The sequence below is a fragment of the Pristiophorus japonicus genome, chromosome 10 (assembly GCF_044704955.1).
Source record: "Pristiophorus japonicus isolate sPriJap1 chromosome 10, sPriJap1.hap1, whole genome shotgun sequence".
NCBI classification, from domain to species: domain Eukaryota; kingdom Metazoa; phylum Chordata; class Chondrichthyes; family Pristiophoridae; genus Pristiophorus; species Pristiophorus japonicus.
This window is the reverse complement of record NC_091986.1, coordinates 41072388-41085782: the sequence shown is the minus strand read 5'-3', so window position 1 is coordinate 41085782 and position 13395 is coordinate 41072388. Positions and strand designations below refer to the sequence as shown.

Here is a 13395-nt window from a genome sequence, read left to right as displayed (position 1 = left end):
ATAGGGAGAGGTGAGGCTCTGGAGGGATTTGAAAACAAAGATAAGAACTTTAAAATTGAGGTGTTGCTTAACTGGGAGCCTATGTAAGTCAAAGAGCACAGGGGTGATGGGTGAACAGGACTTGGTGTGAGTTAGGACATGGGCAGCAGAGTTTTAGATGACCTCAACTTTACGGAGGGTAGAAAATGGGAGGCTGGCCAGGAGTGCATTGGAATAGTCAAGTCTAGAGGTAACAAAGGTATGGATGAGGGTTTCAGTAGCAGATGAGCTGAGGCAGGGGGCGGAGTTGGGCAATGTTACAGAGGTGGAAATAGGCGGTCTTAGTGATGGTGGGCGGAAGATCAGCTCGGGGTCAAATATGATACCAAGGTTGCAAACAGTCTGGTCCAGCCTCAGACAGTTTCCAGGGAGAGGGATGGAATCAGTAGCTTGGGAAAAGAGTTTGTGGCGAGGATCAAAGACAATGGCTTCGGTCTTCCCAATATTTAGTTGGAGGAAATTTCTGCTCATCCAGTACTGGATGTCAGTCAAGCAGTGTGACAATTTAGAGATAGTGGAGGGGTCAAGAGAGGTGGTGGTGAGCTAGAGCTGAGTGTCATCAGCGAACATGTGGAAACATGTGGTACATCAGTCATTGAAGGTTGGCATGCAGGTACAGCAGGCGGTCAAGAAAGCAAATGGCATGTTGGCCTTCATAGCGAGGGTATTTGAGTACAGGGGCAGGGAGGTGTTGCTACAGTTGTACAGGGCCTTGGTGAGGCCACAACTGGAATATTTGTACAGTTTTGGTCTCCTAACTTGAGGAAGGACATTCTTGCTATTGAGGGACTGCAGCGAAAGGTCACCAGACTGATTCCAGGGATGGCGGGACTGACATATCAAGAAAGACTGGATCAACTGGGCTTGCATTCACTGGAGTTCAGAAGAATGAGAGGGGATCTCATAGAAACGTTTAAAATTCTGACAGGTTTAGATAGGTTAGATGCAGGAAGAATGTTCCCAATGTTGGGGAAGTCCAGAACCAGGGGTCACAGTCTAAGGATAAGGGGTAAGCCATTTAGGACCGAGATGAGGAGAAACTTCTTCACCCAGAGAGTGGTGAACCTGTGGAATTCTCTACCACAGAAAGTTGTTGAGGTCAATTCACTAAATATATTCAAAAAGGAGTTAAATGTAGTCCTTACTACTCGGGGGATCAAGGGGTATGGCGAGAAAGCAGGAATGGGGTACTGAAGTTGCATGTTCAGCCATGAACTCATTGAATGGTGGTGCAGGCTCGAAGGGCCTAATGGCCTACTCCTGCACCTATTTTCTATGTTTCTGTGTTCTAACTAGCGCTGTGTTTTCGGATGAGGTCGCTGAGCGGCAGCACGTCGATGAGAAATAGGACTGTTGCGTGAGTAAATAAGACAGTGAATTTGCACCCTGCAAAGAGTAATTAGGTGAATGATCAGTTAATCAGTTTTTAATGGCACGGACTGTGGGAGAAATGATGGCCAGGACGGCTGGAGAATTCATTTTGTGGAAAAACAGAGATGTTTGAGCTTTTCATCCTTGAAAGGAGATAACAGAGGGGACCTCAGAGGTATAGAAGTTAAATGGTTAAAAATTAACGTAAACCTGGAACACTACTTCAAATCAAACAACAACTTGTATTTATATAGCGTCTTTAATGTAGTAAAACAGCCCCAGGCGCTTCACAGCCGTGTTACAAGACAAAACAGTGAATTTGACACCGAGCCACATAAGAAGAAATTACGGCAGATGACCAAAAGCTTAGTCAAAGAGGTAGGTTACAAGGAACGTCTTAAAGGAGGAAAGAGAGGTAGAGAGGCGGAGAGGTTTATGGAGGGAATTCCAGAGTTTAGGGGCTAGGCAACAGAAGGCACCGCCACCAATGGTTGAGCAGTTATAATCAGGGATGCTCACGAGGGCAGAATTTGAGGAGCGCAGACATCTTGGGGGGAGGGGAGGGGGGGGGAGGGGGGTTGTGAAGCTGAAGGAGATTACAGAGATAGGAAGGGGCGAGGCTATGGAGGGATTTGTAAACAAGGATAAGAATTTTGAAATTGAGGTGCTGCTTAACCAGGAGCCAATGTAGATCAGCGAGCACAGGGGTGATGGGTGAGCGGGACTTGGTGCAAGTTAGGTCACAGGCTGCCGAGTTTTAGATGACCTCAAGTTTACGTAGGGTAGAATGTGGGAGGCCAGCTAGGAGTGTGTTGGAGTAGTCAAGTCTAGAGGTAACAAAGGTATGGATAAGGGTTTCAGCAGCGGATAAGCTGAGGCAGGAGTGGAGACGGGCAATGCTACGGAGGTAACAGTGACAGTGACAGCACAGCTTCAAATTAGTGAATAGCAAATCTTGGAATTATATCAAAAGTTCTTCTTCACATAAATAGGTGTTCAACACACAGAATGGATTTCTGGATAAGGTAATGGAAGAAATGTCCCTGGAATCATTGGAGATACCCTGTGAAGGAGAGGGCGGGGAACAGGTTCTTTCTGAATGGATGAGTGGACTGAACATCTATTTTGTGGTCTTGTAATTAGCATAATAAAGTGTTTAGGCTTCTTAAATATGCTGTTGTCTCCTTTCAGATAAATATAGAAACTGAATTGACTAATAACTTCAGTATACAGAGGACTGAAAACAGGCCGATTGTGCAATCTTTTTAAGCTGCCTTAGGAATAAGAGTGAATGAATTGTTTGCTGCACTGAAAGATCTTTCCCTGGTTTAAATATAAACAGTTTTGTTTAATTGAAACAAATGTTTGTTGTCCAGATAGATAACTTAAAGGACTTTAAAATAATACATTTCATTTCATCTTAAAAAAGCCCCACAGACAATAGGCAAGAGTTAACCTGAAGGTTGCGTGAGGGGACTATTCCTATCACATATCCCAATGCTGCGATCACCGCTCTTTCTAGTCAAAAAGTCCATCATGCAATCTTTGAGCACCAAAGACGTGAGAGATGTTGTAATACTTTCAACAGTCACAAAAGAACATTAGCAACATACTGTTAATGGAGAGTCTCACAATTTCTGAGCAAAATGGTCTGGTCCCTGGACTTCAATATGACTCTTATCAAAACTGTTCAGTGATCAGCCAGCACAAGCAGAAGTCAAATAAGATCAGATGCATTAGGTCATTATCTCACCTTCTTCAAATCTCACCCAACTGACCCAAAAACTTTGCAAACCTGGCTCAATCAGTTCCCCACCCACCCCAACAGTTGCAGTACCAACACAGATTAGCAAAGAACTCTCTACATTTAGATAGATTTTTGGACTCTAGGGGAATCAAGGGATATGGGGATTGGGCAGTAAAGTGGAGTTGAGATTGAAGATCAGCCATGATCTTATTGAATGGCGGAGCAGGCTTGAGGCAACGTATGGCACTGAAGACAATCAGGACAAAGCGACATTGCAAAGGCTGAAAGAAAGAAGGGAGGATATTTTGCTGAGCAAGTCTGCATGGGGCTTTGAAGGGCAGACAACAATCTTTTTAGAACACATTTTTGCATGGAGAATTAAAAAAATAACTATCTAGAATAAAAGCAGTAGTGTATGAGTCCTAGATAGAATCCTATTTTCAAATAAAAAGTTATTTCGATGCAATCACACCCGTTAAAAAAAAACATCTGAACATTCTCATCGTGGTCCCTAAAGACATTATTGAAATATTCCCACTGGAAGGTACTTTAATTTAATTTGCAATACACAGTTAAACTTTTGTCAAATTCTAATATAAATGCATATTACTGAGATACAGTTACAATCTCCAAAGTTTCCGAAACAGATCAATGGATTTTGTGCCACAAAATTAGAAACTGCATTACTGAAATGCTTGATGTTAAAATTCCTTACCTTAAGGGAATCAAAGCATGCAATAACTCGCCCATTTTCAACCTGACAGCTTTTTGGTGGATGTGCAAACTTGCATTCCTGGTCTGAACGTGAACATGTCCCTCTCTGAAACTGTCTGCACACTTCCAACGTCAGCCATTTTGTATCACGTACTGGAGTAACGTTTACAGCCATAATAAATCGTCGAAGTGAAACGTGGTTCAGAACAGCTGAATATCAGGATTCTTGGGAAAAGAATGCAGCTGCCAACAGAATTAAAATCAAAAATATAACTTTTTTTCAAATATAAATTGCCTTTTAATGGTCATAAAAGCAGAACATTACTTCATAAAATGCTGCTAGAGAATTGCTCTGCTTTGTGTTAGTCAACATTAAAACAGGCAACTAGTCAGTAAGTGATCGGTCACCAGTTTAAGTTGTGGCGTTTTAACTCCTTCAAGTTGGTGGTACGTCTGGTTATTTAAAACGGATTCCTGCTGACACAGCACTTTTTGCTTTTAATAAAAAGTTATTTCGATGCAATCACACCCGTTGATTGAATACTAATCGTGTTCAAGCCACTTCCAGTTATTGATTTTAGTGCATTCGGCACACTCAGCTCTCCGTATGTTGCTTTAGTTCCTCTTGCAGTAGATTGCTGTCCCAGTTTTTGATGTTATGGCCAGTTTAAGATGAGGCAGCAGCTACAGATGCAGAGGCGTTTTCTGTTTTCAGTTGCACGTTAGGCCAGACATTTGTCTAATTGGCAGAAAGCAAGCCTCAAAAAAGCAGACTGACCTAAAAGCAGTTCCAAGTAACACAGACTTCAGAAAAGGCACTTTTTATCACTGACCTGTTGAGAAAAACAAAACAAAAAATCATGTTTTTGCCCAGGAACTTTCACTCTACTTAAACCAGCACTGCTATATTGTACTAAGCTGTTGATCACTTTCAACGTACTCGAGATGAGAACGGAAGCAGCACTAACAAGGCAGCATACTGCAGTCAGCCATGCTATTGCAGATTAAAAAAAGGAGTTGGCTTTCCTCGTGAAACTATGCTTGATAGAGGGAACAGCCAATCACAACAAGTATTGCAGCAATATTCTGGGCAGCAGTCCAATAGTCTGATGTATCTCATAAATGGCTGAGTGTGCCAGATGACACTATGCTCTCTATATTGAAAATGCCTCAACCCAATGCGACCAGCCCGAATGCTATATAGAGGTACTGTATGCCTGGTTTCCAATTGATTGGGAACTCATCTCTACAGACTGTGTTTCTCAATGTGCACTTCTACTATTAACTCTATTCCTCCTATTCGTTTAGGAATAGTTTCTTTAAATCAAATAAAGAAAAGGCGGTCATAACCTTCAGCTCCCTTATCTGGAAGAAATTGGACGTACAGTAATTCAGTCAATGTTTCACTAACATCTGCGAACACTTACATCTACAGACGCCGAGCAGTGAAAGGGAACCACAGAAGGTAATGACGGAATGGGGGTGGGGAAAGTAAACAACGCAGATTCTGTCAAACAGGCAGCAGCTATATTCTACTTCCTTCATGATTTAACCCCGTGAATGCTAACTAAGTATGAGCACATCTAAATGTTAAATTTTGATCAAGATGAGATCATTTCAGAATGCTGAATTACTCATTCCAACAATTGTAGTCTGGGTGATTTGAAAAATATGCACTTCAAGTTACAATTCAGTTTTGAAATGCTATGTTCTGACCGGCTAGCTGAATGTTATTTCAAACACAATTGCAGATGACCTCTATACAACTGTCGGGACAGTCATATGACACACTAAGTATGGCAACAATGAAGCACAACAGAACTAAACTGCTATGATTTCTAGACAATTCACCCGTCAACATACTATTCACCAATAAGACTTTGAAAATATATTATACAGATCAATAATCCAATTTCCTGGCAGAACATTGCATTATAGTTTAATTACCAGAGAATCAGTATGCTAAACATAATTGTGGCATGTAACTCCTACAATGTTAGCATTATCCATCCATTATTTTAGTGGCTTGTTAAAACCTTTTTCTTTGCCAGCCATAGGATCCAAACCAGATGCAATAACCAAAATTGTAACATTGTGGGACCATGAAGAGGAGGAAATTGTGTCCAATTCAATAAAGTTTTGGACAAAACCCAACTGCAAATATCTTAATAGTTAATGAGCATTTTTAGCATCAGTCTTCAAAATTAAATATTTTTTTGCCTCGTGTAGCATGGTGGCTGATCATTCAATAAGCTGCTGTGTGGAGTGATTGTACATGCGCTTACACACTCTTCTCAGCATTCCAAGTTCCTTCCTTATCAGGGACAATCACTAGGTCCTGAGAAACCCAGGGAGTGTGTCCTGGACCCCTCCATGAGATTAGTAAAGGTTACCCTTTCCCATCCGCACAGCCCGAGAGTGCACATGAAGTGTCATGATGGGGAGGGGGACGGTGCAGGGGCAGCTGCGGGTATATGCAGCTGACGAGCTCAATTTTTAGAGAGTTTAACATTGGCGCCAAGCCATATAGAATTTTTTTGAGCAGAGAATCTGCAGGCATCAACTCATAAAAAGAGATAACCTGGCTTCTTATAAACGGAAAACCGAAGAGAGAAGTGAAAGAATCACTGGATTTGAATCAAACTTTTTATGTTGCGCTGATCAAAGTCAATATACAGCTATTAGCGGGACATCTAGATAGGAATAGTGCAATCAAGCAGACGCAACATGGATTCATGAAGGGGAAATCATGTTTAACTAATTTACTGGAATTCTTTGAGGATATAACGAGCATGGTGGATAGAGGTGTACCGATGGATGTGGTGTATTTAGATTTCCAAAAGGCATTCGATAAGGTGCCACACAAAAGGTTACTGCAGAAGATAGAGGTACGCGGAGTCAGAAGAAATGTATTAGCATGGATAGAGAATTGGCTGGCGAACAGAAAGCAGAGTCGTGATAAATGGGTCTTTTTCGGGTTGGAAATTGGTGGTTAGTGGTGTGCCACAGGGATCGGTGCTGGGACCACAACTGTTTACAATATACATAGATGACCTGGAAGAGGGGACAGAGTGCAGTGTAACAAAATTTACAGATGGCACTAAGATTAGTGGGAAAGCGGGTTGTGTAGAGGACACAGAGAGGCTGCAAAGAGATTTAGATAGGTTAAGCGAATGGGCTAAGGTTTGTCAGATGGAATACAATGTCGGAAAGTGTGAGGTCATCCACCTTGGGGAAAAAAAACTGTAAAAGGGAATATTATTTGAATGGGGAGAAATTACAAAATGCTGAGGTGCAGAGGGACCTGGGGGTCCTTGTGCATGAATCCCAAAAAGTTAGTTTGCAGGTGCAGCAGGTAATCAGGAAGGCGAATGGAATGTTGGCCTTCATTGCGAGAGGGATGGAGTACAAAAGCAGGGAGGTCCTGCTGCAACTGTATAGGGTATTGGTGAGGCCGCACCTGGAGTACTGCGTGCAGTTTTGGTCACCTTACTTAAGGAAGGATATACTGGCTTTGGAGGGGGTACAGAGACGATTCACTAGGCTGATTCCGGAGATGAGGGGGTTACCTTATGATGATAGATTGAGTAGACTGGGTCTTTACTCGTCGGAGTTCAGAAGGATGAGGGGTGATCTTATAGAAACATTTTAAATAATGAAAGGGATGGACAAGATAGAGGCAAAGAGGTTGTTTCCACTGGTAGGGGAGACTAGAACTAGGGGGCACAGCCTCAAAATACGGGGGAGCCAATTTAAAACCGAGTTGAGAAGGAGTTTCTTCTCCCAGAGGGTTGTGAATCTGTGGAATTCTCTGCCCAAGGAAGCAGTTGAGGCTAGCTCATTGAATGTATTCAAGTCACAGATAGATAGATTTTTAACCAATAAGGGAATTAAGGGTTACAGGGAGCGGGCGGGTAAGTGGAGCTGAGTCCACGGCCAGATCAGCCATGATCTTGTTGAATGGCGGAGCAGGCTCGAGGGGCTAGATGGCCTACTCTTGTTCCTAATTCTTATGTTCTTATGTTCTTATGAGCTAGTGGCTTAAAATGCCACTGGGAGGTAGAAATCAAACATTGATAAGACTAAATAACAATGCAGGACTTATAAACCAAACACATAACTTCAATTTAAGTTGTAAACAACTGAAATGCATGTGAGCTGAAGCTGCAGTCAATTGATAATGTACTACTAAAGCATATTCACTACTAATCATTGTTTAAATGTTATGGTTAAGTGTTTAGGATTGTATTATGCCTAAAATAATGTACGATTAAGAATTTCACAAAACAATATATGGCAAAATGAATCATGCATACTTACTGTTAAAATTCAAGAATTGGTTAAAAAGTACATGTTAAAAACACAGTATTTAAACAGAAAGTTGAAGTAACATTAATAGGGCTAAATATGTATAAAAATAAGTGAAATACGAAAGGTGACAAATTTGTGGGTTATAGAGGAGAGTGAAGAAAAATGTAAATTTGATGATGTTGGTGATTGATTCATAGTATGTTTCAGCACAGAACGAGACCTGTCCATCAAGTCTGTGCTACTGCTTTTCTCTACAACCCCATGGTCAATTTCCACCCTCCCTGCTTACTTCTTTTATTCGTTAATATTACTCTTTTTCAAGAGACATTCTCATCATTTGAAAAAAAATTTATGAATTCTGCTTCAGAGACAATTCCACATGATATTTTTTTCCAACCAATTATTTTGATATTATGTTAAATTTGCACCCAATTACCATCTCAACGTAGTAGAAATCATTTAACACCATCAGAAACTTTCATAATCTTGGAAGACTTGTCAGGTCAACCTTCACCAGATCAGCTCTAGTGAGAAAAAGCCCCTACTACTACGGACTTTCTTGTCCACAACTCCAAAACTGGACATCTTTGTCCATCTATAAACTTTTATTTTTCCATAGGTTTGACTAACGTATGTATAAAATAACTTTAAAAGAAAAAAGTGATTTGGTAATAAGATAGTAAATGACATGTTTCAACAGTTGATCAGTGCTATCATTCAGGTATTAAATTAGTGAAAGAAAACATCAAAACATGCAACATGATTTAAGTGAATAATCATATTTCAGAGTTTCAGTCTCACCCACTAGTTAAATATTAACAGGTTTATCTGGAGTCGACTTTGGCATGCTCATAAATGCAAATATCCCTGAAAGTGCATAAAGGTTTATTTATGTCTCCAAACAAGTATAGAAATGACTTTTCTCTCTCAGCCAGTATTGTAAAATGTTTGGACACATCGATTAAAAAAAACACTTTGGCAGAAAATAAACACAGTAAATTATTTTTACAGTTCCGATATATCATTTGGAACAAGGTCAAAACTTTTATTTGGAAGTTTAGAAAAAAAATCTTAATTAAAAAAAAAACTGCACTCAATGTTTGATTCATCTACAGCCATGTAGTGAAAAAATCTGCTTTTACATTACTGACCCAAGACCACTAAAATAAAGATTCATGGCTTGTTAGACTTTGCTGCTTCTGATCTTAGTAGATGTAAGGAACTAGGGAAAATATTGCGCATTAGGAATACTGATGGTGGATTCAAACATTATTTTCCCCACTACCGCCTGAAGAGTTTTTCTCCTCCTCAATTTAATCCCCAAGCAGCCAGGTAATTCTTGCATCTGAGAGCAGAGCATGTGCCGTATTTGCATAATCCCTACCACCATGTATATTATTGGATATTTCTGCCAGGAAGTGGTCTAGATAATTCCATCAAAACTGGCAAACAGAGAAAATTCAAATCCAAATGTTAGTTGCAACTGGGAATCCAAAGCTTCAGTGTTGCAACCCATGGCTTAAACTAGCGTAGAATTTAAATTAATTTTAACTTTTGCAATTTCCTCTTCACATATTTTGCCTTCATGGCTTGCACACAAAATAAAGTAAGTTTGTAACTTTAATGTGTGTAATTAATTTAGCATGAAAACATTTCCAAAAATAGGTGCATTTTAATGAAAATAATGTATTACCTCATTAGTTCATACGAAGACTTAAACCTGATTATCTGTGCAGCATTCAAGTCAGTATCGAAGTAAATTGAGAGGAGGGAGAAAAACAAGGAATCAATGTAATGCAATCAAGCGCTGCAACCCATCAGTGCCAGCACTTACCTGATACCAAGAATTTAACTAGGTCAACTCTGATGATATGAAGGTACTACTAGAAGATCAATGGCATTCCTTGCTGTTCTAACTTCCTGTGACTCAAAGCATCATAGGCACCATTACATGTGCAAATGAGCATACATGAGGTGTGCATATGAGAATGTGTGCAGTGGTAATACTTCAAGGAGAGAACTGCATCAAACATGGCATTAGAACCACTAAAAGGCAAAGTGAACTGCTGGCTTGGTAGTACAAATTACACACCACAATGGCATTAGAAATAATGCAGAGCTCACCAGAATGATGCTCATGACCCTAATATTTGAACAGCAAGTCTTAATGCACTTTCATATTATTTGCATTCCTGTACTCGCTATGCTTAGAACCTAAGTGAGATTACACAATTGGAGCCAAAAAAATAAAATGTTTCTTTATCTAATTAAGCAGACAGCAAAGGAAGCTTGGAGCTTTATCTCAAATTGAATAAAAAACATTAATGGACTATTGCACATTTCTAAGATTATAATGGACAAGAGCAGACTTTCAGACCAGTATAATCACTGGGGTTGACATGTTATTAGAAGAGGTTATCTGTGTTGCTCTTCATTTTTAGAACTGTATGCAAATCATTCTGATCATAACAATAGTAATAAAATGAAGTATGGAGTAACAAGTGAGGAAGGTTTCCCTCACTTGCCAGTTACACAGTAGCCCCAGCCTAATTAAATGAACTGACAACATCCCAGAATCTTTATTTTCATTACTTACGACATACCAAGCTGGGGAGATTTTGAGGCAGTCAGAATGCTTGGGCTGACTTTCAGAATACTTACTCACATTTTAAAGTCAATTATTTTACAAAATATAGCTATACTTCCTACCTATACTATTGTCAAACACCTATTAGACCAGTTGTAAAGCAATGCTGACGGAGTCTATTTGAGAAAATAATGGGACTTAAGATACATAAATCTCCAGGACCTGTAAGGAAATTGCAGGTGTTAGTCATAATCTTTCAAAGCTCTCTCGATTTGAAAACTGCACCATTAGATTGGAAATTTGCTAACGTCACTCCACTGTTTAAGAAGGGTAGGAGCTGAGGTGCAGTTGAGCTATGATCTAACTGAATGGCAGAGCAGGCTTGAGGGGCTGAATCGCCTACTCCTGTCCCTATGAGCAATTCACTTCCTGTAGTCTGAAGATGAACATTCAGATGGAAGAAAATGTACACATTTAGGACCCAGACCTATCTCAAGATAATTCATCTCCAATTTCGATCTTTAATATCCAGCATGAAACTTCTGTTCGCTGATAATACAGCATACACTGTTATAAGTGTCTTTAGGAGCCATACAGAAAGCATAATGTATTGTGCTTTCTAACTATTGTCCAATGGTGATGATGCCACAAAATAAACATCAGAATATCCATCTAGTATCTAATATTGTGATATACAAGCCTTGCAAAAGGAATCTACTGTATTGCCCGCTTCCAATCTCTTCCCCATCACTCTTAAAAGGTGCTGACTCATTCTGGATGCTACTTAATTCAATATGACTAACAAAAACATATAGGTTATACCATTATTTGTAAAGTCACTATTAGGCTCTATTTTCTCAGATCTTTTTCAATAATTATGCCTGATATTACCAGTTTAACTCCAGGATTTGAAGACAGGAGAAAGACAGGACAAAGAATTCAGCTGAATTTTCCACAACTTTCCAACTTAAAAAAGCCCCCCCACCCCCCATCTGTTTCGAGTCCATTTAATCCATTAGCTGCTTTTTTGTAATAATCTTAACCTTCATCTGTTGTTCTCCTCGCACCTGTCAGTTCTATAAGTGCGTGTGGGGGGTGGATGTTCGGGGTTGGAACACCATTCTGAAAGGGAAGCATGCATCCTTGATATTGCCTGCTCTTTTCTTCGTCGGTTCCTAGTCTGCTATAGCCTGTTCCACTTTGCCAGTTTTCCTGTTACTATTTCTACCTGCCTCAGTTATTAACGTCTTCTGTCTCTCGAATTTCTCTCATTATGCTTCTTATTGCCTCATGCTAATATCATTTCAGTCATTTAACATTTTTTTTTTTAAGTTCTTTACATTCTAATTTTTCTTTCGTATATGCACCGATGCACGGGTGTTGTCTCTCCCCCTTCCCTATGTTCAGTTCTTTTATAAAGGCTGTTCATCTTCAATATCTCCAGTTGGCTCCCAGTTAAGCAACGCCTCGATTTTAAAATTCTCATTCTTGTTTTGAAATTCCACCATGGCCTCTTTGCTCCCTATCTATAATATCCTCCAGCCCATCAACCCTCCGAGATATTTGCGCTCCTCTAATTCTGGCCTCAACACCCCCAAATTTCAACATCTCACTATTGCCGGCTGTGCTTTCAGCTGCCAAGGCCCTAAGCTCGGGAATTCCCTTCCCAAGCCTCTCCAAATCTCTTTCCTGCTTTAAGACACTCCTTAAAACCTACCTCTTTGACCAAGCTTTTGGTCATCTGTCCTAATATTTCCTTGTGGCTTGGTGTCAAATTTTGTTTGATAATCGCTCCTATGAAGCGCCTTGGGACGTTTTACTATCTTAAAGACACTATATAAATACAAGCTTTTGCTCTGACAAAACCTGCAATGTTCTATCTACACATGCTAACTGACCTGGTGAGTGTTGCCAACAAGGTTTCCTAGAAAGGTGCAACAAAGGTGTAACCTGACAAAGAATCTCTGCTCAAATCGTAAAACTCTTTTCAGGTAGTAACAGGCCTGTTGTGCACTTCCAACATTTTCTGCTTTTATTTCAGATATCTAGCAACCAGCTAGATCATCTCAGAAACATGAGTTCATTTGGTCTCTAGTACAACTGTACCACCATTTTTAATTATCAAATTTCAGTGTGTTTGCACAATCTTATCCTAGATCATACTCACAATACACCATCACATTTGCTTAACAAATACTACTGCTGATATAACCTCCTCTTTATGACTGGTTTGGAGAAGCACCTTGTGTTTGATAATGCAATTTTTTGTTTCTATTCAAATTATGTAATTACAGAACAATGTGGCAGTGACCCATGCTAGCTGTCTGAACTAAACCCGCTTACTTCAATAGTAATAGTAATGGAAAATGTTCATTTTAACTGCTTCATCCCCATTATCATGAAAACTTGTGTCACCCAATATACATTACAATATAGAAAAGGCATACCTTTTTAAGTCATTGGCAAAAACATTTAGGGTTTGTTTAGAGCTTCTGGTTTTGCAACAAAAATAAAATTGCTGTATATTATGGAGTCACATCCCAACTAGAATCCAGAGGGATGCAGCGAGACTCAAACTCGCTGAAAGAGCCAGTCTCTCACCATTTGGGGTTAACATCAAATGGGC

General features: G+C 39.9%; 1 protein-coding gene and 1 long non-coding RNA gene across 8 annotated transcripts in view; one reads left to right on the top strand and one right to left on the bottom strand.

Annotated features, from left to right (window-relative positions):
* Nucleotides 1–13395, bottom strand: part of mbnl2 (muscleblind-like splicing regulator 2) — a 218378-nt gene that overhangs the window by 67118 nt on the left and 137865 nt on the right. For 3 of the 6 annotated variants that reach the window (XM_070891754.1, XM_070891753.1, XM_070891752.1), the window contains one exon: nucleotides 3873–4704. In XM_070891754.1, coding sequence (XP_070747855.1) covers nucleotides 3873–4046 — 174 coding nt within the window. In that variant the 5' untranslated portion in view covers nucleotides 4047–4704. Of the gene's footprint in view, nucleotides 1–3872; nucleotides 4870–13395 lie in introns of those variants that run through there. The other 3 variants (XM_070891755.1, XM_070891756.1, XM_070891757.1) reach the window with 3 other exon arrangements.
* Nucleotides 4992–13395, top strand: part of LOC139274966 (uncharacterized) — a 40098-nt gene continuing 31694 nt past the window's right edge. For both annotated transcript variants that reach the window (XR_011595641.1, XR_011595642.1), the window contains exons 1-2: nucleotides 4992–5077; nucleotides 5180–5336. This is a non-coding gene — a long non-coding RNA (uncharacterized lncRNA). The remainder of the gene's footprint in view (nucleotides 5078–5179; nucleotides 5337–13395) is intronic.